The sequence below is a fragment of the Nipponia nippon genome, unplaced genomic scaffold, assembly GCF_047370975.1.
Source record: "Nipponia nippon isolate SJK-2023a ecotype South Korea unplaced genomic scaffold, ASM4737097v1 scaffold_9, whole genome shotgun sequence".
Classification (NCBI taxonomy): domain Eukaryota; kingdom Metazoa; phylum Chordata; class Aves; order Pelecaniformes; family Threskiornithidae; genus Nipponia; species Nipponia nippon.
Window position 1 is genome coordinate 26,448,076 of NW_028262413.1, and position 27,387 is coordinate 26,475,462.

Here is a 27,387-nt window from a genome sequence, read left to right on the forward strand (position 1 = left end):
GGACATTGGGGACCCAATGTGGATGCTCTGCACTGGGACCACGGGGACACTGTGCTGGGGACACTGTGCTGGAGATGTTGGGGACTCTCGACTGGGGACACTGGGGACCCCATGATGGGGACATTGGGGATGCCATCCATGCTGGGAGCATGGGGACATTGTGCCAGCCATGTGGGGACCCAACATGGCCACCTTGTGCCAGGGCCATGGGGACTCTAGACTGGGAACACGGGGGACCCTGTGCTGGGGACTGTGGGGACCCTGTGCTGGGGATCCATGGGGACCCTGGGCTGGGGACCCCATGCTGGAGACATTGGGGTCCCTGTCCTAGGACCATGGGGACCTTTTCTGGGGACAATGGGGACCCATGATAGCTGCTCTGCGCTGGCACCGCGGGGACCCTGTGCTGGGGACACCGGGGACCCCACGCCATTGACACGGGGACCTGCCACGCAGACCCTGTGCCGGGCCGTGGGGACACTGTGCCAGCCATGTGGCGACCCAACATGGCCACCCCATGGGGGACCCTGGGCTGGCAACTGTGGGGACCCTGAGTCAGGGCCACGGGGACCACGGGGACCCTGTGCTGGGGACACTGGGGACCCCCGCCAGCCCCATGGGTCCCGTCATGGCCGCCCCGATCCCGGAGGCCCCAGTGCCCTGCCAGGGGGCACCGGGGGGTACCGGGGGATGTGGGGGGGTCCCCACGGGTGACGTCAGCAGCGGCGTTGCCGGGTGACGGCGGTGGCGCCCAGGCCCGCGGTGGGGCCTGACGTCAAGGCCTGATGGCCGCCTGCCCGCCCGGCAGCATGGAGGCGGTGGCAGGCCCGGCCAGCCGCCGCTGAGATGGTGAGGGGGGTCCCGCCGGCCAGGGGGGACACGGGGACATGGCGACACCCCCCACACGGCCCGGCGGAGGGAGCGGGCCCCGGGAATGGGGGGCTTGGGGAGGGCGGCGGGACGGGGCCTGCTGGGGCGGGGGACTGGTGTGGGGAACGGGCTCCGGCGTCCCTGCGTGTCCCCCTGTGTCCCCCGGCACGGGAGGGGGACAGGGCTGATGGGGGTGGCCCCCCCTCCCGATCGGCCGGGGCCCCCCCGGCGGCTCTGTGCGCAGCCCCCACCCGCTGTCCCTGTCCCACTGCCCCCCACCTGCTGCCACCATCCTGCTCCTCCCTAATCTGCTCCCCCCCCAATCCCGCTGCCCCCCTCTTCTTCCCCCCAACCTGCTGCCTCCCAACCCAGTACCCCCAAAAACGCTGCCCCCATCTCATTCCCCTCAACCTACTCCCCCCAACCTGCTCTTCTACCGTGCTGTCCCCCCTTCTGCTGCCCCCCATCTTGCTGCCCCCCATCCTGCTCCCCCAAAACCCCCCAACCTGCTCCCCCATCCTGCTGCTCCCCAAATTGCTCCCCCATCCTGCTCCCCACCACCTGCTGCCCCCAACCCAGTGCACCCCAACCTGCTCCCCCAATCCCGCTCCCCCTAACCTACTGCTCTCATCCCACTGCCCCTCAAACTGCTCCCCCATCCCACTGCCCCTCAAACCGCTCCCCCCAAATTGTGCCCCCAACCCATTCCCCACAACCTGCTCCTCCAACCCGCTGCACCCCAACCTGTTCCCCCCAACCCGCTCCCCAGAACCTGCTCCCCCAGCCTGCTCCCCCCAAATTCACTCCCCTTAATCTGCTCCCCCCAACCCACCTCCCCCAACCCTTGCCCCCATAACCTGCTCCCTCCAACCCTCTCCCCCATCCCCTCTCCCCCCATCCCTACTGTCCCCCAACCCTCTGCCCCCCCTAATCCGCTGCCCCCCAACCCTTTGCCCCCCAGGACCTCAAGGGCCAGTACTGGACGGACGATGAGTCCGATGGGGACAATGAGTCCGAGGAGTTCCTCTATGGCGTCCAGGTAAGCACCGTAGGTGCTGGGTCCCATGGGTGCCGGGTCCCATGGGTGCCATGGGGGGACTCAGGGCCCCCCAACCTGCACCCAGTCCCAAGTGCGGGGGCTGCAAGGGGGCTCCAGGTCTGATGGGGTGCTGTGCCGCAGGGGACCTGCGCCGCCGACCTGTACCGTCACCCGCAGTTGGACGCTGATATCGAGGCCGTGAAGGAGATCTACAGCGAGAATGCCGTGGCCATCAGGTGGGTGCACCCACCAGCCCCCACACCCAGCCGTGCCATCCTCAGGCATCCAGCTGTGCCATCCCCAAGGCACCTGGCTATGGCATCACCGGGGCACTCATCCGTGGCACCCCTGGAGACTCGGCTGTGCCATCCCCAGGGCACCCAGACATGGCATTCCCAGGGCAGCCAGCTGTGGCATCCCAGGGCATCTGGCTGTTGGCATCACTGGGGCACCTGGCCATGGCATCTCCAGGCACCCAGCCATGCCACCCCTGGGGCACCTAGCTGTGCCATCCCCAGGGCACCTAACCATGCTATCCCCAGGCACCCGTCCACAGTCCAGGTGTTCTCCCTGTGCCATTCCGGTCTCAGAGGTGCACGTGCTTGATACACAGGGAGCCACATGTGCCCGTTACTGCGCCAGAAGCCTGCCCACCCCAGCAGGGTGGGTACTGGGCAGTGGTTTGGCACCGTGCCAGCCTCACCCCATCTCCCCATCACGGTGCCGCATGTCTTTGCAGGGAGTATGGGACCATTGACGACGTGGACATCGACCTCCACGTGAACATCAGCTTCCTCGATGTGAGTCCCCGGGGTGCCCCCGCCGGCATTGGCACGGGGAGGGGGGGACACATGCCTGGGGGGTCCCCAAATTTCCCTCCCCAGCTGAGGGTCCCCATGGCTGTGCCAAATCGTGGCTCTCCCTTGGCAGGAGGAGGTAGCGACAGCGTGGAAGGTGCTGCGGACGGAGCCCATCGTCCTCCGCCTGCGCTTCTCCCTCTCCCAGTACCTTGATGGCCCCGGTGAGTGGAGACAGGCAGGACAGGGTGTCCCCATGTGCCCTCAGGATGGGGACAGCAGTGGCACCAATGGCTTGTCCTCCTCTCTCTCTCCGCAGAACCGTCCATCGAGGTTTTCCAGCCGTCCAACAAGGAGGGCTTCGGGCTGGGTCTGCAGCTGAAGAAGTAAGAGCCGAAACACAACGGGCACCCAAGGGTGGTGGGTAGGGTGGGCTGTGGGGTAACCATTTTGCCGCAAAACTGGCCAGGTGCCACATGTCCCCATGCTGCCACCTTTTACCTGCCACACAGCCCTGCGATGGGCTCACCACCAGTTTTGGGTAGGGAAGAGGAGGAGCTGGGTGGCATGGACCACCCATGCACCATGCTCAGTGGGCACCAAAGCACCCATGGGTGCTGGCATCCTGCTCGGGCACCCATGCCACCTTTCTGCCAGGATCCTGGGCATGTTCACGTCCCAGCAATGGAAACATCTCAGCAATGATTTCCTGAAGACCCAGCAGGAGAAGCGGCACAGTTGGTTCAAGACAAGTGGCACCATCAAGAAGTTTCGTGCTGGCCTCAGCATCTTCTCCCCCATCCCCAAGTAAGACCCTGACAGTGTCCCCAAGAGACCAACCCTCTGTCCCCTCACCCTGGGTGGCTGGGCACCCTGGCACCATGCCTCAATTTCCCTACTCACCCCTCGGATGCTGCTGCTCCCTACCAGAGCCCAAGGAGGTGAAGGTTGCTCCCAAAAACCAGCTGAAGGGTGAATTCAGTGCTGGGTGATGGAGGAGTAGGGGACGGTGACAAACAGGGGAGCTCAGGGGGATTCTGTGCCTGCAGGTCTCCCAGCTTCCCTGTCATCCAGGATTCAGTACTGAAGGGCAAACTGGGCATCCCTGAGGCTCATGTGAACCGCCTGATGAACCGCTCTGTCTCCTGTACGGTGAAGAACCCCAAGGTGGAGGTTTTTGGCTACCCCCCCGCCAGCACCCAGGCAGGTGTCGCCCCCTTCAACATCCTGGTGGGTGCCTCCCCGCCTCGGGGTTTGCTTTCCTCTCCTTTCCCTTCCCAAATTCCCGGGGGCTGCTGTGGGGTCGGATCACTTGTCGTGGGGTGGTGGAACCCCCTTGGGTTGAGGGGGGGAGCCCCTGCAGAGCTCTGTCCCCTGCACCTTGTCCCCAGCACCCTTGGGTGCTGGTGGGCAAGCTGGGACACCAGCCATGGGGTCCTGTGGGGTTTTACCCCCTTCTTGGTGCTACGTCCCTGATGCGGCTGTGTCACCGGGAGGCTGTTGGCATGTCGGGGGTCGCGCTGTGGCGGGGGGATGTTTGGGGCTGCTGGTGCTGCGCTAAGTTGGGGGTGCGTAGGGGAAAGGGGATAACGCAGCTGGCTCCGCTCCGGCTCTGTCGCAGGTCGGCGGCCACTGCAAGAACGTCCCTACGCTGGAGTACGGCTTCCTCGTCCAGGTGAGTGTCCTGCATCCAGATTGTCCCCATCCCGCTGCCTGGAGCATCCTCCCCCCATCCCACGTCCCACTCATCCCACATCCCGCTCAGCCCCATCCCGCTTCCTGGACCATCCTCCCCAGTGCTGTGGCCACCGCAGGGACTGACTCCCACCATCCTCTCTCTCAGATCATGAAGTATGCGGAGCAGCGGATTCCAACACTCAACGAGTACTGCGTGGTGTGCGATGAGCAGCATGTCTTCCAGAACGGCTCCATGCTCAAGGTGTGGGGACAGGGACCAGAAGGTGTGGGCTGCCACCCCGTGTCACAGTCCCTGACCCTCCCCATGGCTCCTGTCCCCTCCGCAGCCAGCGGTGTGCACCCGGGAGCTCTGCGTCTTCTCCTTCTACACCTTGGGCGTCATGTCCGGCGCAGCAGAGGAGGTGGCCACGGGCGCCGAGGTAGGGGTGCGCGCAGTGGGTGACCACACCGTCACCTTGGAGTGCTGTCCCTTCACCCCACACTGTGTCCCCAAGGTGGTGGACCTGCTGGTGGCCATGTGCCGCGCCGCCCTGGAGTCCCCCCGCAAGAGCATCATCTTTGAGCCTTACCCTTCCGTGGTGGACCCCAACGACCCCAAAACACTTGCCTTCAACCCCAAGGTAAGTGCTGAGGGGCAACAGTCCCCCATGCCAGGGGTCAAGGGGGCTGGGGGAGCCCCGAGGACCCCTCCGACAACCATCCCTCTCCTGTCCCATGCATAGAAGAAGAACTACGAGCGGCTGCAGAAGGCCCTGGACAGCGTGATGTCCATCCGGGAGATGACCCAGGTACGCCGGCGTGGCCCTGCAACCACCCATGGCCCCATGGGAGACCCCCCCCGGTGCAGGATCCTTCGCCGGGGGTGGCATTTTGGTGCCGATCTCCCTCCACCCACGGTTGGGTGGGTCCCGGGGGGACCCACCTGCACCCCCTCTTGCCTCTGCCAGGGATCCTACCTGGAGATCAAGAAGCAGATGGACAAGCTGGACCCCCTGGCCCATCCCCTCCTGCAGTGGTGAGGCCAAGGGTGCTGCACCCCCGTCCCGCTGCCCCACGTCCCTCCCTGCTGCCCCACATCCCTCCCTGCTGCCCCATGTCCCCCAGGGCAGAGGATGGGGTGGGGGGCAGCTGGGCATCCCCGGCATGACCCCCTCAGCCCCTTTCTCCTGGGGGGTTGCAACCATCCACCGGCCTCAGAGCGGGGTCTGGCACGGCTCCTGGCTCAGCCCTGCTCCCAGGGGAGCACAGGACCACCCTGTCTGACCTTCCTCCTCCTCCTCCTCTTCCCAAGGATAATTTCCAGCAACAGATCCCACATCGTCAAGCTGCCCCTCAGCAGGGTAAGGGGCCTGACTGGGCCCCAGGTGGGGTGCGGGTGCGGCGTGCGGGATGGAGGGTATGGAACGTGGGATGTGGGATGTGGGGTGTGGGATGGAGGGTACGGGAGGTGGGATGTGAGATATGGGATGTAGGGTGTGGAATGTGGGACGTAGGGTATGGGATGCAGGACACAGAGTATGAGATGTAGGATATGGGAGGTGGGATGCATGATATGGGAGGTGGGATGTAGGATATAGGATGCGGGATGAAGGTTATGGGATTGGGATGTGGGATGCAGAGTGTGGGACATGGGATATGGGATGCAGGACATAGGATATGGAAGATGGGATGTAGGATATGTGATTCAGGACTTAGGGTATGGGATATGGGATGCGGGATGTAGGATACAGGTTGTGGGATGTATGGTATGGGATGTAGGACGTAGGGTATGAGGTGCGGGCTGCAGGATGGAGAATGCCAGATGCAGGATGAGGGATGTAAGGATAGGGGTGGGCGATATAAGGGTCTGGGGATGTAGATGTAGCCTTTGGGATGGGGTCTGCAGCTTGTGAGACGTGGGAGGCAGGATATGGGATATAGGATGGAGGATATTTGACGTGGGCTGTGGGATGAGACAGGGGATGCCACAGGCCCTCCTGGCAAGCTTGGGATGGCCAAAGCAGGGCTGGGATTGGCATGGGGCTGGGCTGCCGTGCATGATCTCTGCCTGTCTGTCTGTCTGTCCTCTCTCCCTGCTGGCGCCGCCTTTGCTCTTCCCTTTCCCCTGGTAGCAGCTGAAGTTCATGCACACCTCCCACCAGTTCCTCCTGCTCAGCAGCCCCCCAGCCAAGGAAGCCCGGTTCCGCACCGCCAAGAAACTCTACGGCAGCACCTTCGCTTTCCAGTGAGTTGCCGAGGGGGTGGCAGGAACCCCCCAAGCGGGCGCCATGGGGCAGGGTGCCATGAAGCTGACATAGGGCTGCCTTTTTCCAGCGGCTCACACATTGAGAACTGGCACTCCATCCTTCGCAATGGGCTGGTCAACGCTTCCTACACCAAACTGCAGGTAACGCTCCCCTGCGCCCGACCCCCGCCCCGGGGCAGGCAGGCAGGCAGGGAGGGATGCGGGCAGCTGGAGCTGTGCTGCCTGCAGAGGCCGGGCTGCCTCCACCACCGTGCCCAAGCTGTCGGGGTGACCCCGCGTCGCTCACCCTGCTGTTTTCCTGCAAGCTGCATGGAGCAGCCTATGGCAAGGGCATCTATCTGAGCCCCATCTCCAGTATTTCCTTTGGATACTCAGGTAAGAGGCTGCCTGCACTGCCCAGTCCTGCCTGCGCTCCCATTCCCACTCCCTGCATGGGCCCGGGGATGTTCGGCATCGTGCCGGCTGGCTGGAGGAGCCGCGTGGGAGTGGGCAGCACCAGATCCTTCCCACCTGCACCGGCCTCTTCCCAGCCAGGTTGGGGCTTTCCGATGCGCTGGGGAATTAAAAATCCAACATTTTCTAGGCTCTGAAAGCCACTGTCCCCACTTTTGGGGGGTTCCCAGGGTTCGGCTGCAGGGTGGGAGCACCCAGCGTGGCCGTCCCTGTCTGTGGCACGTGTCCCTGCATCACCCCAGGGGTGCTTCCTGCCCAGGAGTGACCTCCGCCACCTCACTTCTCTGCAGGGATGGGAAAAGGGCAGCACCGGATGCCTTCGAAGGATGAGCTGGTGCAGAGGTACAACCGGATGAACACCATCCCCCAGGTGATGGGCCAGGGGCCACCGTGGGAGGATGGGGATGGGGACATGACAGCCACGGGTGCTGGGGATGGGGTGAGCCGAGCCCAGCCGGGGCAGTAACGCTGGTTGCTCTCCCCGCAGACCCGCTCCATCCAGTCCCGCTTTCTCCAGAGCCGCAACCTGAACTGCATCGCGCTTTGCGAAGGTGTGGGGACATGTGGGCGGGGGGGGACAGAGAGGGGTGGCCGGGCAGCACCCACGTCCCTGGCTCACCTGGTGGGTGGAGGAGGTAAGGGAGCGAGGGTCCCCACCACGGGCCGTGCCCGGCAGGGACCTCCATCCCCTGTCTGACAGCCCCTTCCCCCGGCAGTCATCACCTCCAAGGACCTGCAGAAACACGGCAACATCTGGGTCTGCCCCGTCTCGGACCACGTCTGCACCCGCTTCTTCTTTGTGTGAGTCCCGGTTGCGCCCACCTCCCCAGCACCCACAGGACACCCACGGGACGCCCCCTTACCCCCTCTTTTCCCCTTCCAGGTATGAAGACGGCCAAGTGGGAGACGCCAATATCAATACTCAGGACCCCAAAATCCAGAAGGAGATCATGCGTGTGATCGGGACTCAGGTGTACACAAACTGAGTGGCAGCGGGGACCCCCCGGGACCCTCCCCGGGCGCCGAGCAAAGACCCTGGGTGAGACCGGGGAAGGAGGAGCGGGTTTCAAGCCTCCCAGGCAGGGCAGAGATGGGGGCCGACGCCAGCGGCTCCACCCTGTACATAGGCGACAAGCATCCAGTGAGCACCAGGCGGGTTTAGCGGTCCCTTGTCCCCTCCCCATCCTGTCCCTCAGTGTCCCCAACCCTGTGGCAGCATGGAGAAGGAGCTGCGGGGGCTAGCGTGGCCGGTGGCTGCCCCTCCTGGCGTTGGCAGTGATGGCATTTTTATTGATGATGAGAAACCGAAGCAAAAAAAACCCAACAAAACCAAAACAAACCCAAAAAACACAGGAAAAAAAAAAGGAATCTGTGTTGGTGTAGTTAAAGTATTTAAACGGCCTGGGGGTGTGGCGAGGGGATGGGATGGTGAGGAAGGGACAGGAACGCAGGGAAGGGAGGGAAGCGTGGGGAAGGGATTGGGGCCACAGGGAAAGGGTCATAGGGAATTGATGGGGCTTTAGGAAAGGGCTGGGGCCGTGGGGAGGGAATCACACCACCGTCACATCGTGGCAAAGGGCTCGTGCTGTGGAGCAGGGACCACACCACAGAGAAGGGATTGTGCCTCAGGGATGGGACCACAGTGGGGATGCGGGAGCAGAGCGAGGGGATGTGACCCCACAAGGACTGGTGCCGCGGCAGAGGCTCGCATGCAAAAGCAGAAGGAAACCTCCCAGGGACCGTGCTTTATTTCAGCCCAAGCCAATCCCAAAAACTACACGGATGCAGAGTTGGCGCTGGCACAGCTGCATCCCGCTATGCTGGACCCTGAATGAAAACCCATCAGCGAAGCCCCGGAGGCTGCTGGGCTCAGCACAGGGACCCTGGGAGGTGGCGGGGGGCTGGCAGGGGTGGCTGGGTGCCGAGGTTCCCCCAGGTCCTGGGGCTCTCCAGGTCGGTCCCAGCAGCACAGGGCCGTGGCAGTAAAATACGAGCCCACACAAGACAGCAGCTGCTGCAGCATCAGCCAGAAGCCGCCCGGGGACAGCGGCCGGTCCCACAGGAACGTGGGGGTCCCTTGCCAGGGACTCAAGGGTCCAAGGAATTTAAAATAATTCAACCAGGATTTATAAAGAAAGTTAAGAATTGACTTAAGAAATATCCTGGTTTAGGTATAGTCACTGGCTGAGGCCCGACAGGCTCATCACACCGGTGGGAGCACTCTCGATGCCACCACTGTAGCGTCCCCTGCCCTCAGGGGGGTGACAGAGGGTCCCCGATGTCTGTCCACCACCGCTCATCCTGCACCGGCTGCTCGATGTCCCCAAGGCCACCCAAACCTGGGCGGGAGATGCTGGCTGGGTGGCTGTCCCCACACCACCAGCCACCCCATTTTTTTTGCTTAAATTTTGGGGTTTTGGGTTCCCCCCCCCTTAAATAACAAACAAATCAAGCCACTTTCCCACGATCACCGAAGGCGCTCCTCTGCAGGTGCAGCCATGAAGGGACGTCCCTGGGGACATGCTAACGTCCTCCAGAAGCTCTCCCATTGCTCAGAAACAACAGCGAAACCACAGGGGCCGGGTCCTGCCCCGGTCCCCTCTGCAGCCGGGGTGAATTCCTCTGGAAGATGGTAATTCCTGAGAAAAAAGTAAATTACAGAAGAGGCCTATGCTCTTCTCCTGGCTTCACCAAATTCCTGGCAGGTGCTTTGGCCCAGCCAGAGTCGAGCTGGTCAAAAAGGGGTGCCCAGCGTCGTCTTCCTGGGGGAATTTGGGTGGTGGGACATGGCAGTGATTGCTCCAAAGAACCAACCAAGGTGACGATTTTGACAAAATAAGTTTATTTCGCTTCGCTTCGTTTCTGCCGAAACCTCACATTTTTCTTTTTTTTTTTTTTTGGCTGAAAAAAAAACCCCCAAAAAACCCCCCAAACCAACCGAAAACGCAAAGAACCGCATCGCTTCGCCCTCTCCCAGAGGCGACCGAGGGGCTCTTTCGACCAGCTTGACCCCCCTGCTGCTGGCTCCCGCCTGGGCTGCGGGGCTGGGGGAGCCCCCCCAAAACCTCCCCCTCTGCATCCCCCCATGCCTGGCCACGAATCGGCCCCCTGACACTGAGCCCTCTAGGAAACGCTCACAGCTCTTAACACCCAAAGTTTTTCTCGACCTTCTTAATTTCTGGGTTTTTTTCCTTCTTCTGTCTTGTTTTTTGTTTTTTTGTGTGTTTTGTTTTTTTTTAAATTAATTTATTTATAGATATATTTAAAAAAAGCAATAGTCCTTTGGTCCCTAAACTCTAAGGAATGATATGACTCTGAAACAAGTAATCCTATGTCCCTGTGCCAGTGACGAGCAGGGGGAAGCGCATGTCCCGCCACCCTGCTCCATGGGATATATATATATATATACTTATTTATATATATCTTCTATAAGTCCAACATCCTTTGATCCTTTTTTTTTCCCCCGAGGTGGGGAAAAAGAAAATCTTGCCATTTTTCTTTTCTTCCCAAACAAGCATCCTCCACGTGAAGCGCCCGAGGCTGGTCCCGTCCCACCGGCTTTGGTTTAAGAATCCATTTGGAGCCTCTCTTCCTCATTTCTCCTGGGAAACCAGTAGCAGCAAATGAGTGCTTTAAAAAAAAACAACAAAGGTAGATCGTATCCCAGGTGCCTGGGGCCGTGGTCCGTTCTCCCAGCGAGGGATTCAGTGAGTCCCGGTGAGCGGCCAGCGGCGAATCTCAGCCCTAGCGCCGCATCGCTCTCCTCCTTCCTTGTCTTCCTCGCTCTCTTGTTCCCGTTACGTAACAAACAAGACTGGGTTGGGAAAAATTTCAAAAAAGAAAAGAAAAGCTACGACAAGAATGGCTCTCTTCTTTGCCGTTTTCTCCATCACCTCCTTCTCTTCTTCCTCCTCCTCTTCTTCCTCCTCCTCTTCTTCCTCCTCCTCTTCTTCCTCCTCCTCTTCCTCCGGGATGCGTTGCAAAGAGAGAGAGTTACGGGTTTGGATACTGCACTTGGGGAAGGGGAAAGTCGTCAGACACCGCGGGACGCCCAACCTGCAAAACAGCAAAGGGGCCGTTAGCCTGTGTCCTGGGGGATGGAGGGAAGGACGGACGGAGAGAGGGGTGGAGGGAAGGACCCAAATCCCAGTCTGAAACACACCCACAGACAGTCCTGGGCACAGGGACCCCCGCACACACTCGAGGACATTTTTTGGGGAGAAAACACAGGAGCTGCGATGCTTTAGGTGAGCCAAGCCTCACCGCCAGGCCACCCAGGACATCACAGGGGGGTGCAGCAGGGCCAGGCCCCCCCGGCCCCCTCTTTCTTACCTCTCCACAGGGCCAGGGTGAGCAGGGATCAGTAGGGTCTGTTGGCATCTTTCGGCCGCTTTAGCTGGACTTTTAGCCTCTTCATGCCGATCTGGAAGCCGTTCATGGCCTGAATGGCTGCCTGAGCGCTCGTCGGATTGTCAAAACTGACAAAACCTGGGGACGAGATGACAAAGGAGTTTGTCACCATAAACATCACAGGTCGCCGCTTTACTTCAACCAAGGCGTGGAAATCCCACGGGATGCTCCTGCGGACAGCCTCAGGTGGAGCCCCAGGTTGGGGGGCTGGGAGAGGGGGATGGTGGGGTAACGGTGCAGCCCCGGATTGCAGGGCACTGGGTGATGGGCTGATGGCATCTTTGGGGACACCAAGGTCTGCGCGGACACTGGGGTAAGAGGGTCCACAGGGACACTGGAATGGTCTCTGGGGACACTAAGGTGATGGGATTTGTGGGGACGCTGGGGAGACAGTCTACCAAAGTGATGGGGACTGCAGGGACACCAAAGCGATGGGGTCTGTGGGCTCATGGGACAGCTGGGTGACAGGGTCTGCAAAGACACCAAGGTGATGGGGCCTCCAGAGACACTGGGTGACAGGGTCTATGGGGACACCAAGGTGACAGGATCTGTAGGGACATAAAGGTCTGCAGGTCTGTGGAGATACCAGGGTGACGGGGTCTGTGGGGACACCAGGGTGATGGGATTTGTGGGGCCACCAAGGTGACACAGGCTACAGGGACACTGTGGTGACAGGTCTGCAGGCCAGAGCATGCTGGTGGCAGCAGTGGCACTCAGCTGCATGAGCAGAACAGATGTGGAGGTGGCAAGTGGTGACCAGCCCTCCCTGGCGGGCAGGTGCACTGGGCTGAGGATTCGGGGGACAGAATAAGAGGGGACAACAGCAGGGTATGTCCTTCTGTCCTGGCATGGTGCAGGACAGAAAACTGCCCTTTGGCCCTGGGATGGACAGCTGCATTGCTCCAGCCACCATGCGGCTTCAGTCACCCATCGGTGCTGCCAGAGCTGGACCCCTGACCTGGGACATCAGGGAGAGCCGGACCCCCGAGTAGGGGACATTGGGGAGAGCCGGACCCCTGAGCTGGGGACCAGGGAGAGCCAGACCCTCAAGCTGGAACGTCGGGGAGAGATTGACCCCTGAGCTGGGACGTCAGGGAGAGCTGGACCTCCAAGCTGGGGACGTTGGCGAGAGCCAGAGGCCTGAGCTGGGGACACTGGGGAGAGCTGGACCCCTGAGCTGGGACGTCGAGGAGAGCTGAACTCCCGAGCTGGGACATGAGGGAGAGCCAGACCCCCGAGCTGGGACATCAGGGAGAGCCGGACCCCTGAGCTGGGACAGCAGGGAGAGCCGCACACCGGGACTTACCAAAGCATTTACTCTGGTTGGTGGCACGGTCCACAAAGACTTTGGCAGAGATGACATTGCCGAAAGGCAAGAACATCTGTGTGAGCTCCGCATCCCCGAACTCCTGGGGCAGGTGATAAATAAACAGGTTACAGCCTTCGGGACCTGGGTGACACACAAAGGACAGCCACACGTCAGCCGCGAGGTGGGGGTCACCCTGGGGGAGGAGCGAGGAGCCGCTGGCCCCGCGGTGGGGTGCCCCCCACAACCCCTCACCTTCTCGCTGCTGCTGCGGGATGATGGGCGCTTGCTGGGGAAAGGCTTGGCTGATGGGTGCGTAGGCGGTAGGATACGCTGCTGGAAGAGAGAAACGTGGAGCTGAGACCCCAGCACCCACCCTGCTCCCACCACAGCCCTGGGGAAGGGCTGGGGACAGGGATGTCCCCTGCTGCACCCTCAATGGAGGTGGCTCTTCTGCCCCAGGGATGCTGGCTCTGCCCTTCCCACCCCTGCCAGCATGGTCCCAGTCTCCTGGCATGCCCAGGATGCAGGAATGGCTCTCCCAGGTGGGATGCTGGTGGCAGCAGTAATACGACCTCAAGGTTGAGGAATGCCAGCACTTTTGGTTGAAAAAAAAAAACAATTGGGGGTCCAAAACTTCATTTTCTGATGAAAATCTGAACACCTCTGTTAGTGCTCCTAATTAAATGACTGCCGGGCTCAATGTATTTCCCCAGGATGCTTTGACTCCCTTCTCTCTGCGTCCCATCTCCCCAGCCATTGGATTCAGCCACGCGATGAACATCCAAGGATTTTTGATGCCTTGGTACCTCCACAGCCATCTCTACAAGCGGGTTGGGCATGTCGGCAGGATCCAGCATGGAGCCTGCTCTCCACCACCGCCCAAACCTCACTCCCTCTCCTGGGTACTGCCGCCAGTTCTCCCCCACGGAGTTATCTCAGCCCAGTGGGCATTAAAACTCACTTTCCTCCATCCAAAATATGCACGGAGGGCCGTGCTGGGAGTGCATCCATGTTGCTGGGGATGAGGGGACGGCACTCTACATCAGTGTCACCCCCATCGCTGCTCCAGAGCTCCTGCCAGGGTACGGCACCCCATGCTCACCACATTAATCCGTGCCCACCACATTAATCCATGCCCAAGCATGCTGCCCCAGTTCTGTGGTTCAACCCCAAGGTGACGTTCACCCCACAAAAATAAGGGTGAGGAGCAAAGAGGGGAGAGAGGGAAGAAGTGCAAAGCAAAGTTTGAGACCTGCATAGTGCTGCATGCCTGCGTAGGCTTGCTGGAGGGGATCTGCCACCGTGGGGCTTTGAGCTGGGAAGAGAAAAGAAGGGAGAAGGAAGAGAGAATAAGCAAGAGAAACCCAGGGATGAGCAGCTCCTGTGGGAGAGGGCTCTTGGCCAAGCACCGCCACGGAGGGGCAGAGCTGCTCCCTGCCATGTCATAGGAGCCGAGAGCATCGCCATGCTCACAAAGGCGGCGATGCCACGGGAGGAGGAATTTTAGTGGGGATTGGTGCATGGTTGGTTCATCTGGCGTGTTCCCAGGGTGGGAAGCACCCCCAGGAGCCTGCCGCGTGAGCCGAGCACGCATCCCCAGCCCTGAGGGAACGTGGCGGAGCCCCCCCGGCAGGCTGTGAGGACGGTTACCTGGGTAGGGGTGGATGCCATTGGTGTAGATGGTCTCTGAGGCGGGCTGCCCGTTGGTCTGCGGCGGCAGTGGGCTGAAGCCATTCACCCCAATCGGCGTGGCAATGCTGGGCACGGGCGCCGTGCTGATGCCAGGGGGGGTGCTCGTACCTGCAGGAGGGAGGTGTCAGCGCCGGCACCCCCCCCCCCGAGGTTGTCAAGCAGGTTGGGGGGTAAATGGAGGGGGGTTGTACCTGAAGAGGGGGTGAGAGGGGCGGCTACCAGCCCACTGACGTTGAAGGCGGCCATTTGCTGCATTTGGGCGGCGGCAATGGCAGCCATGGGGTTCAGGCAGGTCCCCTGCGCGGCCGCCATCAGGGCCGCCTGCTGCTGCATGATCTTAAGGAAAGAAAGGGGGAAAGGGGAAAGCGAGCGAGAGGCAGAGAGAAGGGGGGAGCAGGGGAGGATAAATTAGCATCCCCCCTTTACACCTGCACACGGGGGCTCAGAGGGATAAATGCCACCCGCTGCTGGACCCAGGGACAGGAGGAGGTCTAGGTGACGCTAAAAAACATGATATATGGGACCGCTGCGGCCTACAGCCATGCCACCCTCACCTGGAGGGATGAAGCCCTCTGTTGTGCCCCTAAATGATGATACACCAACCCTGACGGGCATCCGCACCCACTGGCGCTGGTACAATCCCACACAGGCTTTCACGGACAAAACCACGCCCCCTCCCTCCCCCCCCCGCACTGTGGGGCTCCCCAAAAATCCCCAGGTCCCGGCCAGCATCAGCTCCTACCGCTTGCGTATAGGCCCCGTAGGCGCCAAACTGGATGGTCATGGGGTTGAAGATGCCCAGCTGCCCCGCCATCTGATGCATTCGCCGCAGGGTCCTCTCCTTATCTGTGTCCGCAAACTTCACCACCAGGCTGGACGAGGCGCCCTGAGACGGGGGGAAGATGGGGCTGATGGCGGGACCCCGGCAATGCCCCTGAAATGTCTCCCTGCTCTGGAGAGGGACCCGCTGGCTCACAGCGGCTGCAGCATCCTCGGCCCCAGGGATGCTGCCCGGCTTGGAAGCAGCAGCCAGCAATCGATGCGAGGTTTAATTATAGCCAGCTTTTCTCCCCAGTGGCAGCTCCCTGACCTCTGCTTCCTTTTTCCCCTTCCTTGTTCACAGTTTTGAACTTCGACATTAATTAAACAGCCCCTTTCTCCAGCGCAGAGGGAATTAGCCCCGTGTGCCCACCCCTGGGCTCAGTGCCCAGGCAGGGATGAACCTTGGGGTGATCCAGCCAACAAATTGCCAGTCCATGGGATTTTGATCCAATTAGATAGAGGATCAAATGAGCTGATGATTGGATTACGCAGGCAGCATGGGGCCAAACAGGGCAGGGCAGAAGCCTGGCACTTACCGGCATGGTTTGGCTGCCGTGCAGGCTGTTGATGGCAGCCTGCGCCTCCGCGTGGCTGCCGTATTTCACAAAGGCACAACCTAAGGGCAGAGAGGGTACAAGGGAGGGGTTGGATTCAGCCGCTGTGGGAGGCAGTGCCACCCAGCCAGCTGCTCCCACCCTCCATGGGTCCCAGCAGCCCACGGGGTGCTCACCCCGCTCCCCAAAGGCCCACCTTTGCTGGTTCCATCAGGCCCTCGGAGGATGGTGCACTCCTCAATCTGGCCGAAGGGTTCGAAGAGGCGCCGGACATCGTCCTCACTCTGCTGCTTCCCCAGCATGCCCACAAAGAGCTTCCTGTCTTCTAAAAACAAAATCAAGCCTGTTGGAGAGTGGAATGCCACTCACCATCCCATCCCCTCATCCGTGGTTTGCAAATAGCACGTGGAGAGGCAAGAGCCGGGTGAAGGTGATGCTGGAGCCTGGGGAGGGAGCGATGCCAATCCAGCCGCAAAGACACAGCGTTTATCACCTCCATCCTACAAAACGCTCAGGTTGGGAAAACCTCTCCTGCAGGGAAATTGCCTAGGGGTGAAGCCGGGACCAGAGCTGGGGCTTTTCCCAGGGATGGAGGAGCCAGCTCCCACGGCACTGATGCGGGATGCAGCTGGGAAACAAAGAGAGCCCGCAAAACAGCGGCAATTGCCTTCATACGACTGACTCACAGAATAACCCACAGCCTCTGGCTGTGCCCAGGGGACATAAATAACCCAAACACGAGAGAAGGGAGAGTAAATAATGAGAATTTCATGATTATTACCAGCATCTGTCTTGCGCGGCCGCATGCTCCCGCCGCGCGCTAATGGCATTTGACAAAGAAAATAAGGTGCCCTGTCAAGAGCATTGCCGGGGAAATAAATAAATAATGGCAGGAGACGATTAATGCTCTGTCCGTTAAGGTACTGCGAAAATTAGTTAAGGGAATAGGGCTCGTGTGTTGTCTAGTTAAACATAAACCATCTCCTGGCCAAGGTGGCTGGGGGGAGCAGGCTCAGCGGCCCAGCATCGCCTCCTGGGCAAGGGGGCCAGAGCCGGGCGCCTGAGCTCGCCCATCGATTTTTAATCCTTCACCAGTTATGCTCGGTAAGTGGGTAATTTATTTGCTGGGTCCCTCCGGGATGTGCCACGACCAGCTTGCGGCGTGTTTAATAACATGTTTTGAATAGGGGGATATATACCCCTGCCATCCCGCTGAGGGCAGGCGGCCCCATGTGAGCATCCTGCCCGCATGTCCGAGCATGCCTATGCACCCCGAGCTTGCTCGTGGCACCAGGAACGTCAGGGAGTTTTGATCCAATTCCTGCAATTTTGCCCAAATTATTGACTCAGCCTGGAAACACCATGGCCCCACGAGCTGCAAACCCCCACGGAGGATTTGGGAGGGGGCAGTGGTTTCTGTTTGAGAGGGGCTCGGTGTGTGGCAAACTCCTGCACCCCGACTCTGCCTGGGTCCCCACAGACAGCTCCGGGTGGGTAATTACGTTGTTTGATAGATGAAGAGGCTGTCAGGGAGCAGCTGGCTAGCACTCTGCCCAGCATGATGTCAGGATGTTCATGGTATGACATCAGGATATTCATGGCATGACGTCAGGACATTCATGGCATGACATCAGGATGTTCCCCTCAAGCTGGACGGGCAAGGAGAGCCGAGATCGCATTTGCTCTGCACTCAGGTTTGGACACCACCGGCAAAAGCAGCTCCTTTTGTGGGTTTCTCTGCAAACAAACCTCTCCGCGGCAGCCCCCCGATGCCACCGTGTCCCCTGTCACCCCCCCAGGTGGCCCTGCACCCTCCTGCCCACATGGGGCAGGCGGGGAAGGGGGGACCTACCTCCTCGGCCCTCGCTGTCGGCCGGCTTCACCTGGATGGGGCGGTTCATCTGCAACACACAAGTGGGAGCGGGCAGTCAGTGGCCATGCCGTGCCCCCCCCCAAACTCTTTTTGTGGGGAACAACAGGATTTGGCCCCAGCCTGGTGCAGGGGACCAGGGCGGGGAGCAGGGGAGGGACCTGTAAGAACAGAGTCAGGGTTTGTGGCCACACCGAACCAGGGGTGCTGCAGGCAGAGGGCGATGCTACAGCCCCGGGGATGGGTACCTGGTGCCGCAGGCGCCCGCCGGGCCGCCAGTGCCAGCCTTGGCCGCCTGCCTGCTTTCCTCGACTGCAAAGGACTGCAGAGGCGGCAGCAGCGCCCAGCCGGCCCCGGCCCCTCCGGCAGCACTGCCACCATTCTCGTTTTCCTGATTCTCACCCAATTTCGGCCTCCTCCCGTGCGTCGCGAACGTGTGTACCCACAAGCATGACACGCGTGTGCAGCAGGACACGTTGGGTCGGCACACACGTCCCTGGCCCGCTGCCCCAGGGAGCCATTTCTCCTCCTCTCTCCCCCTCCTTTTTCCCCTCTTTTAGCCGAAAAATGCTACAATTACGGCTGTTTCCATGGCAACAAGCATGCTTCCCCCGCGATGCTGCAGAGCCCGAGCCATGTGCTCGATGGGGTCGTCACGGCAACGGCGGGATGTCACGCATGACGGGGCGGATGTGCGCGCAAACGTACACAGCTCGAGCACGAACTGGGACAGCCGCACACACGCGTGCTGCTGTCGCACCCACGCGGGTGTGTACCCGCACCCTGGGGTTCCCCCTGCACACCCCTGGAGGGTGTCCCCAAATTTAGGGGCTGGATGGGGGCAGCACCAGCCCCCTGCCCGGGGTAAGGAAGAGGATGGTTAAGGAAGAAGAGGAGGGAGGTTTCCACAGCAACCGCCTCGTCTCCAGGGAAACGCAGGGAGAAATGTCAGCGCAGAGCCAGGGATGCTCCAGGGTGGGGACTGGGTCCCCAGGAGCTGTGGGGTGGCACTGAGGGACACGAGGCCACCTGGTTGCCCTTATGTCCCCCATCATGTCACCGGTCCCCCAAACATCCACCCCAACCCCTGCACTGGGGCAGGATCCAGCTCACTGCAAACCCCGGAGGCTGTGACAACACAGAGACCCTCATCCCCCATATCCCTGCCATGTCCAGGAGGAGGGAACACCATTTTGGGGGGGAGCTGCCCCCCTTCCACCGACCCGCCGGTCCCATTTACCAGCGCGATGGCCTTTGATGGAATAAATTTCCCGTGCCCACTGCTGTATGCTTAATGTAATAAACCCGGCGAGTATGATTTAGAATAACATTTACGGAGCCGCAGAGTGTCATTTTGATGTGTCTCCCGTCTCTGCTCGCTAGTTATTAAACTGTATTGATTCTCCAGGAGCGGCTGATGTTTATAAATGTCACGCCTCGGGGACTGGCTAACCTACCCCAGGGCTGCCACACCACACCGGGGAAAAACTGCCCCAGTCTGTGGACACCCCTGAAAGGGGGTTTTGGCACCCCTGGCACTACCCCGTGCCCACCTCAGGGTGCTCAGTGCCCCCCTGTACCAGCTCCTGTGGCACAGGTGGACAGCATGGGCACCCAGACCTCCCCCTGTGCCCGGCTGTCCAGTGCCCACCTGTCTGTCTGTCCCCACAGCAGCCCTGCACCTTGCCCTGCACCCACACAGTCACCCAGCCACCCACCTCTGCTCAACAGCCCTCCATCCATCCCCTGACACCCAAACAACCACCCAGTCATCTCCCCCTCCTCCTGACACCCACACGATCACCCATCCACCCACCTTCCCCCAAGATTCACCCACCAATTCACCCATCCATCCTCCAACACCCATGCCCATAACACTCATCTATCCCCATAGCACCCTCACATATCCCCAACACCCATCCATCCCCATAACACCCATCCATCCACCCCCCGACCCCCACCCATCCCTGTAGCACCCTTACACCAGCCCATGCATCCTCCATCTCCCTACCACCCACCTTTCCACCCCCATAGCACCCATCCCTCCACCCCCATAGCACCCGATCATCCACCCACCCATCCATCCCCAACTCCCACCCATCTCCCCCCAATCCTCGCACACCCCAAGGACATGCTGATGTACCCAGGATCACAGGAGACCCTGTCTGGGGTGTCCCAGCACCCACTAGTCCCATCACCTGTGGATGCCTCACAGAGTCCCAGCTACAGCACCCCATGGCCAAACTCCCAGTGTGCTACAGCCCAACGGGGTCATCACCGGTTGCTAAACCACCAGGCACTGTCCCCCATCCAAATTCAGAGCGCCCCAACAGCCTGGGCACTGGGGAGAGCCAGCCCACAGTGAATCCCTGCCACAGGACCTGCCCCGTGGGACAGGGTCACCTCTGGCCCTTGCACCTTCCTCGGTGTCACCCTCCTTCTCCTCCTCACGCCCAACAACCGGAGGGTCCGGTGGGCCACCATGCAGCCAAATGAGCCAAGACAGAGGCGCCGGGTGATGCTGGAGCAGCGTGTGCCCATGGGAGCCTGGCGCCCACGTCACCCTGGGGGTCGCCAGGCAGCCAACACCTGGTACACAGGGAGATGGATGCTTGGGTGCCAGCAGCCACCCATCACAGTAACACCCTGCCAGAGCCCTGGGGGTGAACTCACAGCGAGGGGACACAGCCAGCCTGGGGACAGTCACACCACTGCACAGGCACACGACCATCCTAGCACACCCCCACGCACAACCACGCATCCCCTACAGCTGCACTCCTGCTCCCGCACACCCCTATGTACAACCGCAGACCCACACACAGCATCCTCTGTGCACACCCACCCACAGCTGCATGCTCGCCTCAGCACGCCCCTGCACAACCGTACAGCTACACAGACGCACGCTTGCACCCACGCACAACCGTACATCTGTCCTAGCATGACTGCACACCCACATGCAGCTGCACACCTACCCCAGCCCAGCCCCATGTACACCCACACATGACACCCCCTACACCCACCCACCCCAAGCCCACAGTCCTCATGAGCACCCACCCACAGCCACGCATCCACACAACACCCACAGCACCCTCCCTGCAGCTGTGGACCCCTCACAACCACGGGCACACACCCCAGGGTGCACAGCTGGCATCACCATCCATGCCAGGCAGGGACACAACACCCCTTGCCTCAGTTTCCCCATTGCAGCAGTGGGACCCACAGTGGGACCCCTGGCAGCCCTCTGTGGACACACGGACACCCAATGCTGGCCACCACCCCTGGACGGCCACAGCTTTCCCCCAGCAGCACCCACACCCCATCCCTACCACCACCCATGCACACCTGAGCCCTGTGCACAACCAGTCAGCCCCCCCACCAGGCACCCACAACGTGGGAGCCCATGCAACACCTGTAGGCACACGCGCACTCTCTGCTCCCTGCTCACACCCAGTGTGCGCACACACACACGTGCATCCACTTACACACCCACCACTGCCACCTCCCAGGCCCACATACACCCACACCCCACCACCATGCGCACAATCACTGGGTGCAAAGACACCCTTAGCACCTGCTTACACACACACACAGAGACAGACACACACAGCCACTGACGTTTGCACACCCACCATCCCTGGGTGAAACCATTCCCAACCAACACCCACTTGCGCACACCCCAGGGGCAAAACCGTATCCCCACAACGCACGTGCACCCCCACACCATCTGCAAGTGCAACACCCCCCCCCCCGCGAGCACATCCCCTTGTACACCTGCAACCACACACACAGAGCACCAACACACACACACACACACAAACCCAGGGTGGAAAACTACACGCTCCAGCCAACACACAAACCCATTCCTGGGTGCAGATACACCCTCCTCACCAACACAGGCATGCACACACACTCCATCCCTGCCTGCAAATACAGCCTGCTCACCACCACCACCACCACACACCATTCCTGGGTGCAGATACACGCTCCTCACGAACACCCCCCTGCCAACACCCTCCCCACCCCTGGATGCAGATACACCCTCCTCATCAACACACACACGCTCACAACCCCCATCCCTGCGTGCAAATACACCCTCAGCACCAACAACCACCCTGCCAACACATGCACCCCATCCCTGGGTGCAGATGCACCCTCCTCACCAACACCCACACTCTCAGACAGCATCGCTGGGTGCAGATACACCCTGCTCACCAATACCCCCTCAACCCTGGGAGCAGATACACCCATCTCACCCACCCAGGCATGCACACACCCCATCTCTGCGTGCAAATACACCCTCCTCATCAACACCCCCCTGCCAACACCCCATCCCCATCCTTGGGAGCAGATACACCCCGCTCACCATCACCGCCCTCATCCCTGCGTGCAAATACCCTCCCGGGTGCAGACACCCCCCTTCCTGGGTGCAAGCACCCCCCATTCCGAAGCACCCCCACCCCGCGGGTGCGGATGCCCCAGCGCACGCAGAGGCTCCCGGGCCGGGCCGAGCCGAGCCGAGCCGAGCCGAGCCGGCGGCAGACAAAGGCGGGGCCCTACCTCGATGCAGAGGATCTTGGACCCGGCGGGCACCCACAATACGGGCGGCCGCGGCCCGGGCGCCGGCACCTGCGGCAGCTGCATGGCCCGGCCCGGTCCGGCCCGGCTCGGCTCGGCTCGGCTCGGGCCAGCCCGACCCGGCTCTACCCGAGGCGGCTCGGCTCGGTCCGGCCCGATTCGGCTCGGCTCGGCTGGGCTCGCGCAGCGGCGCGCGGGAGGCGGGGCGGGGGGCGGGGCAGCCGCAGCCCCGCCGAGCCGGGCCGAGCCGGGCCGGGCCGAGCCGAGGGGCGGGGCTGCGAGGGGGAGACGCCCCCTCCACCGCCTGGACACGCCCCCGCGCCGCGCCGGGGGCGGGGCCTGGCCGGGGCGGGGGGACGCGGGGGCGCGGAGCGCGGGGGTGCGAGCACAGGCACAGGGGGTTCGCACAGCCGTAGGGGTGTGCGCAGGTACAGGGGTGTGTGTACAAGCACACGGGTGTGCACAGCAGAGAGGGGTGTGCACAGCTATAGGGGCTGTGCACAAGAGCAGAGGGGTGTGCACAGGCACGCGGGGGTGTGTATACAAGCACACACGGGTGTGCACAAGCATAGAGAGGTGTGCACAGGCAGAGGGGTGTGAGTATGAGCACACACGGACGTGCAGAAGCACAGAGGAGTGTGCACAAGCACAGGGGTGCATGTACAAGCACACAGGGGTGTGCACAGCTACGGGGGCGTGTGCACAAGCATAGAGGGGCGTGCATAGGCACAGATGGGCGAGCACACGGAGGTGTAAGCACAAGCACAGGGGTGTGCGCACACAGACGTCTGCCCAGACGCAGCTATGCGCCCTGGCGGATGCACACCCACGCACCACTGTGTGCACACACGCACACAGTGGTGCGCACAGACGTGTGCCCACGCAGGGGCACATGCCCAAACGCCCACATGCAAGCGTGTGCTTACACACGCACGCCTGTGCTCGCCCCGTGCTGGGGTGTGGGGTGAGAAGTGAGCAGCTACAGCAGCCGTACACCTCGCACACATGCGTGTACACACATGGGTGTGTGCGATGAGAAGGGGACACAGGCAAGCCCATGCCTCGCAGGCAGGGCCTGACTCCACATCTCCTTGAGGCTGCCGAAGTGGGCTGTTAACTCTTAAACCTACTGATGCACAGCACCGCTAGCGACAGCGTGGCTCAGGAAGCCACGTCCCCGCGAACCTCATCCCCCTCCGTCAGCTCCGCACACTCGAGGCAGGAATTGATATTCATGGGCCCCAGTGCTTTCCCCAGCCAACCGGCGGCCCTATTGATTTTTATTTAGGTGAATAATTAAATATTTATTTTCACTTTGTTAAGCTCGGGAGGTCGGAGCCCACAGAAAGCACAACAGCATGCGGGCGGCAGGAAAATCAATGCCTCGGTTTGCGGCCACTGGAGTGGCTCCTGCGCCTACACCCTGGGTAGGTGTCACCGTCCCCCCCTGCCAGCTCACCCCGACCCCCAGGTGTCACTTACCCCCGGCAGTGTCTTCTGCTCGTGCAGGGCGCTCTGCGCCTTCAGGGCCGAGTCGCGGGCGCAGTAGGTGAGGAAGGCACAGCCTGCAGAGATGGGGAGACGGGGTCAGTGTCCGTCCCGGCATTGCCGCAAAGTCCCGGGCATGCAGAGAACCGACAGCACAGCTAATACAGCGCTGGGGTGTCTCAGCACCCTGGAACTCAGCACCCTGGCACCCTGACATCCAGCACCCTGGCACTGTGGCATCCAGCACCCCAGCACCCTGGCACTGTGGCATTCAGCACCCTGGCACCCTGGCACCCAGGGGGGCACCGCCACCAGCAGGGCCAGAGCTCAGCCCCGAAATGGGGTGGGAGATGTTGATACAAAAGCGATGGAGCAGTGGGATGAAGGAAAGAGCAAAGCAAGAGCAGGCAGCAAGTCTGGGAGCAGCGCTCCAGCTCCAGGCTCCAGGGAAAGCCGCAGCTGAAGCCCTCCGGGAAGCAGATCTTCAGGCATCGAGGCCACACATCCCAGCTTGCCGCCACGCTTCTCCCGGTCCCGAGCATCCTCCTTGGTATGAGACTCGTGTGGTGAAGGCGCTCTGGCTCCTCCGACATCACAGCGCTTCGGGAATCGGCAATACGCCTGGGGCGAGGTTTTCCCACGCTGACTCACGCTGCCGAGCCGCTCACTCGCCCGGAGCTGACGGCAACTAGTGAGCCCCGGGGACGAGGTCCAGTCCTCTCCCCTCCATCTCTCCTGTTCCCGTGGGAGCATCCCGGGTCCCCATGCCGCCACCGTGCTGCTCCCTCCCCAAGGGCTCCCCCCTGATTTGCTGAGGTCACATCCAAAAGCATCTGAAAGTGATATTAAAACAGCAGCAAAACAGTTTCCCTTCAACAAAGTAAATATTTAATGAATAAAATTGACATTGATGCATTTTTAATATTGGCACAATTAAATCCGCCAGCTGATTAAGTATTAATAACTCTTAATAAGTACAATCAGCGTGCCTGGGAGGAGAGGGAGCGTGGCAGTGGGGCGGGGGGATGCTGAGGGATGGGGACCCTTGCCTGCCTTGTTGGGGACAAGATATTGGGGACATCTGCCATCACAGGGAGCAAGGAGAGATCCTCCCAGTTAAATATCAGCCCCGCTGCGGGTGGAAAGGGGAGGTCAGTGCAGTGGCTCACGTCAGTCCTGGTGCCATTTCCAGTGTTTACCATCTGTAATCAAGTTGGCTTCCTCCTCTCTGCTCTTTTTTCCCCCTTTTTTTTTTCCCTGCAGGCTACAATGTGGATGGTGCCTGGGCATTCCAGAGAAGTTTGGAGGGCTGGAGTGGAGCGAGGAGGAAAGATGCCGTTCAAATTAGAGGAGTGTCCATCTCAATTAAATCTCATGTCTGGGCCGCAGTGGTTGAAGCCCACACTGGAGGAAGCGCTGGAGGGCCCGGCAAGGTGTGAATGCTATTGTTCAGGGCATGCGAAGCAGCTTCAGAGGCACCTGGAGACATTTTGAAGGCTGCAGTGCTGAGAACGAAGGAGTCCGGGCAGCCGCCCCATGGCCAAAGAGAACCAACGTGGTGGCATCCACAAGTGTCAAGTTTCGGCTTCCCAGAAAGTCCCAGCGAAGCGGGCGCTGCCCACGGCACAGGGGCTTAGCAGCAGCATACAGAGGAGCGCGAGAACCCATCCAGGAGACACCCAAGGTACCCACTCCAGCACTGCAGACCCCCAGCTCATGGGTGGGGGGTTCGATAAAGAACTTGGTGGTGCACGCATGAGCCCCTCAGTGCACCACTGTTCGGGGTGCTGGGTGCTCTGCGCCCCGTGCCAAGATGCCAGCCAGGCCGTCAGCAATCCCGGTCCTGCTGGGTCACAGAGGCCTAGGGCACGGCACAGGCAGGTGGGTGCCCCTATCCGCGGTGGGTGCCTGTATCCCAGCTGGGTGCCTCCATCCCAGGGGTGCTCCAACTCCAGGGGTGCCCAAACCTCACGTGGGTGCTCCGATGCCAGACAGGTGCCACCAACCCAGGTGGGTGCCCTAAACATTGCTGGGGTGCTCTCAGCCCTGGCGTGCTCTGACCCCAGGGATGCCTCCGAGCTGGACGGCAGCTCCTCTAACCCCGGATGGGTGCACCCACCTCAGGTGGGTGTCCACAACCCAGGGGTGCATCCACCTTAGACGGGTGCCCCCACCTCAGGGGTACCTTCACCTCAGGGGTACCCCCACCTCAGGGGTGCCCCATACCGGAGTGACCATACCAGGGTGACTCATACTGGGGTGCCTTCACCTCAGCGGTACCTTCACATCAGAGGTGCCCCATATTGGGGTGCCCCATACTGGGAGCAGGTGACACGTACTGGGATATCTCCACCTGAGGGGTGCCCCCACCTCAGGGGTACACCATACTGGGGTATCTCCACCTCAGGGGTACCCCATACCAGAGTGGCCCACATCAGGTGTACCTCCACCTCAGGGTGCTCCACCTCAAGGGTGCCCCCAACTCAGGGGTACCTTCATGTGAGGGGTGTATGGGGCACCCCACCTCATGGGTACCTCCAGACCAAGGCTACCTCCACCTCAGGGGTCTCTCAACTCAGGAGTGCCCCATATTTGCATGCCCCACCTCAGAGTTGCCACACCTCAGAGTGTCCCACCTCAGGGGTACCTCCATCTCAGGTCTACCCCCACCTCAGGGGTGCCCCCACCTCAGAGCTGCCCCGTACCAGGGTGCCCCATCTCACGGGTACCTCCAGATGAGGAGTGCCCCACCTCAGGGGTACCTCACCTCAGGGGTGCTCCATACTTGGGTGCCTCACCTCAAGGTGTCCCACCTCAGGGGTGGGGTGCCTTCACCTCAGGGCGTCCCACCTCAGGGGTACCTCACCTCAGGGGTGCCCCATACTGGGCTGCTTCACCTCAGGGCATCCCACCTCAGGGTTTCCTATCGCAGGGGTGTCTTCACCTCAGGGGTGCCCCATACCTGGCTGCCCCACCTCAGGGCATCCCACCTCAGGGGTACCCCCACCTCAGGGGTACCCCCACCTCAGGGTGTCCCATCTCAGGACGCCCCGCCTGGTCGCACCGCGCCGGCGGGCACGGAGCCCCCTGTACCTTTGTGCATGCCGGTGAAGCGATCCTTGAGGACGGTGAGCTCGTAAATGCGGCCGAACTCCTCGAAGAGCGGCTTGAGGTCGCTCTCCTCCAGGTTACGCGGGATCTGCCCCACGAAGAGCTTGATGGCGTCGTGATCCTTCATGGCGATGGCGCCGGGCGGGCGGCTCAGCCCGTTCACCCGGCCGCTGTTCGCGGTGCTGAATGCCGCCCCCGCCTCCGCCGCCGCCGCCACGCCGCTGCCCGCCGCGGCCATGGCCCGCTCCGCCGCCGCCGCCGCCGCTGCGGGAGGCGCCCGCCGCCCCGCCCCGCCCCGCCCCGCCCCGCTCGGCGCCGCTCGGAACCGTTCGGAACCGTTCGGAACCGCTCGGCTCGGCCCGGGCCTCTCCGCTCACAACATCCCCCCCCCACTCCCCACTCGCGCGCGCGGCCGCCAGCGGGCTGGTGACGTCAGCCTGCCGGCCCCGGCGAG

At 61.5% G+C, this 27,387-nt stretch overlaps 2 protein-coding genes across 12 annotated transcripts; one reads left to right on the forward strand and one right to left on the reverse strand.

The window, feature by feature from the left end:
- The first annotated feature begins 739 nt into the window (after nucleotides 1-739).
- PARP6 (poly(ADP-ribose) polymerase family member 6) lies at nucleotides 740-9,668 on the forward strand. 7 transcript variants are annotated; one of them, XR_015701300.1, is made up of 23 exons: nucleotides 740-849; nucleotides 1,832-1,909; nucleotides 2,051-2,145; nucleotides 2,649-2,709; nucleotides 2,840-2,930; nucleotides 3,026-3,092; nucleotides 3,364-3,513; nucleotides 3,756-3,936; nucleotides 4,328-4,381; nucleotides 4,550-4,645; nucleotides 4,731-4,823; nucleotides 4,899-5,024; nucleotides 5,127-5,192; nucleotides 5,352-5,419; nucleotides 5,696-5,744; nucleotides 6,516-6,628; nucleotides 6,718-6,790; nucleotides 6,955-7,024; nucleotides 7,393-7,472; nucleotides 7,590-7,653; nucleotides 7,819-7,903; nucleotides 7,986-8,243; nucleotides 9,593-9,668. XR_015701300.1 is itself a non-coding variant. In XM_087743686.1 (22 exons), the coding sequence occupies exons 1-22, from the start codon at nucleotides 847-849 to the stop codon at nucleotides 8,086-8,088; spliced, it is 1,866 nt and encodes a 621-aa protein (XP_087599812.1). In that variant the 5' UTR covers nucleotides 740-846; the 3' UTR covers nucleotides 8,089-8,445. The 7 variants fall into 7 exon arrangements, 5 of the variants coding, with proteins under 5 accessions (XP_087599812.1, XP_087599813.1, XP_087599816.1 ...); XM_087743686.1 differs by lacking the exon at nucleotides 9,593-9,668 and having other exon boundaries at nucleotides 7,986-8,445; XM_087743687.1 differs by lacking the exon at nucleotides 9,593-9,668 and having other exon boundaries at nucleotides 6,519-6,628; nucleotides 7,986-8,445.
- Nucleotides 9,669-10,262: 594 nt separating this feature from the next.
- CELF6 (CUGBP Elav-like family member 6) lies at nucleotides 10,263-27,180 on the reverse strand. Of its 5 annotated transcripts, none has more exons than XM_087743696.1 (13): nucleotides 26,916-27,180; nucleotides 23,817-23,899; nucleotides 17,742-17,790; nucleotides 16,086-16,214; nucleotides 15,872-15,951; nucleotides 15,256-15,399; nucleotides 14,705-14,849; nucleotides 14,472-14,621; nucleotides 14,074-14,136; nucleotides 13,074-13,151; nucleotides 12,819-12,962; nucleotides 11,435-11,590; nucleotides 10,263-11,158 (listed from the first exon to the last, which is right to left on the reverse strand). In XM_087743696.1, the coding sequence occupies exons 1-12, from the start codon at nucleotides 27,169-27,171 to the stop codon at nucleotides 11,463-11,465; spliced, it is 1,449 nt and encodes a 482-aa protein (XP_087599822.1). In that variant the 5' UTR covers nucleotides 27,172-27,180; the 3' UTR covers nucleotides 10,263-11,158; nucleotides 11,435-11,462. The 5 variants fall into 5 exon arrangements, with proteins under 5 accessions (XP_087599822.1, XP_087599821.1, XP_087599820.1 ...); XM_087743695.1 differs by having other exon boundaries at nucleotides 10,313-11,158; nucleotides 13,074-13,154; nucleotides 16,086-16,211; XM_087743694.1 differs by having other exon boundaries at nucleotides 10,316-11,158; nucleotides 13,074-13,154.
- Between the last annotated feature and the right edge of the window lie 207 nt (nucleotides 27,181-27,387).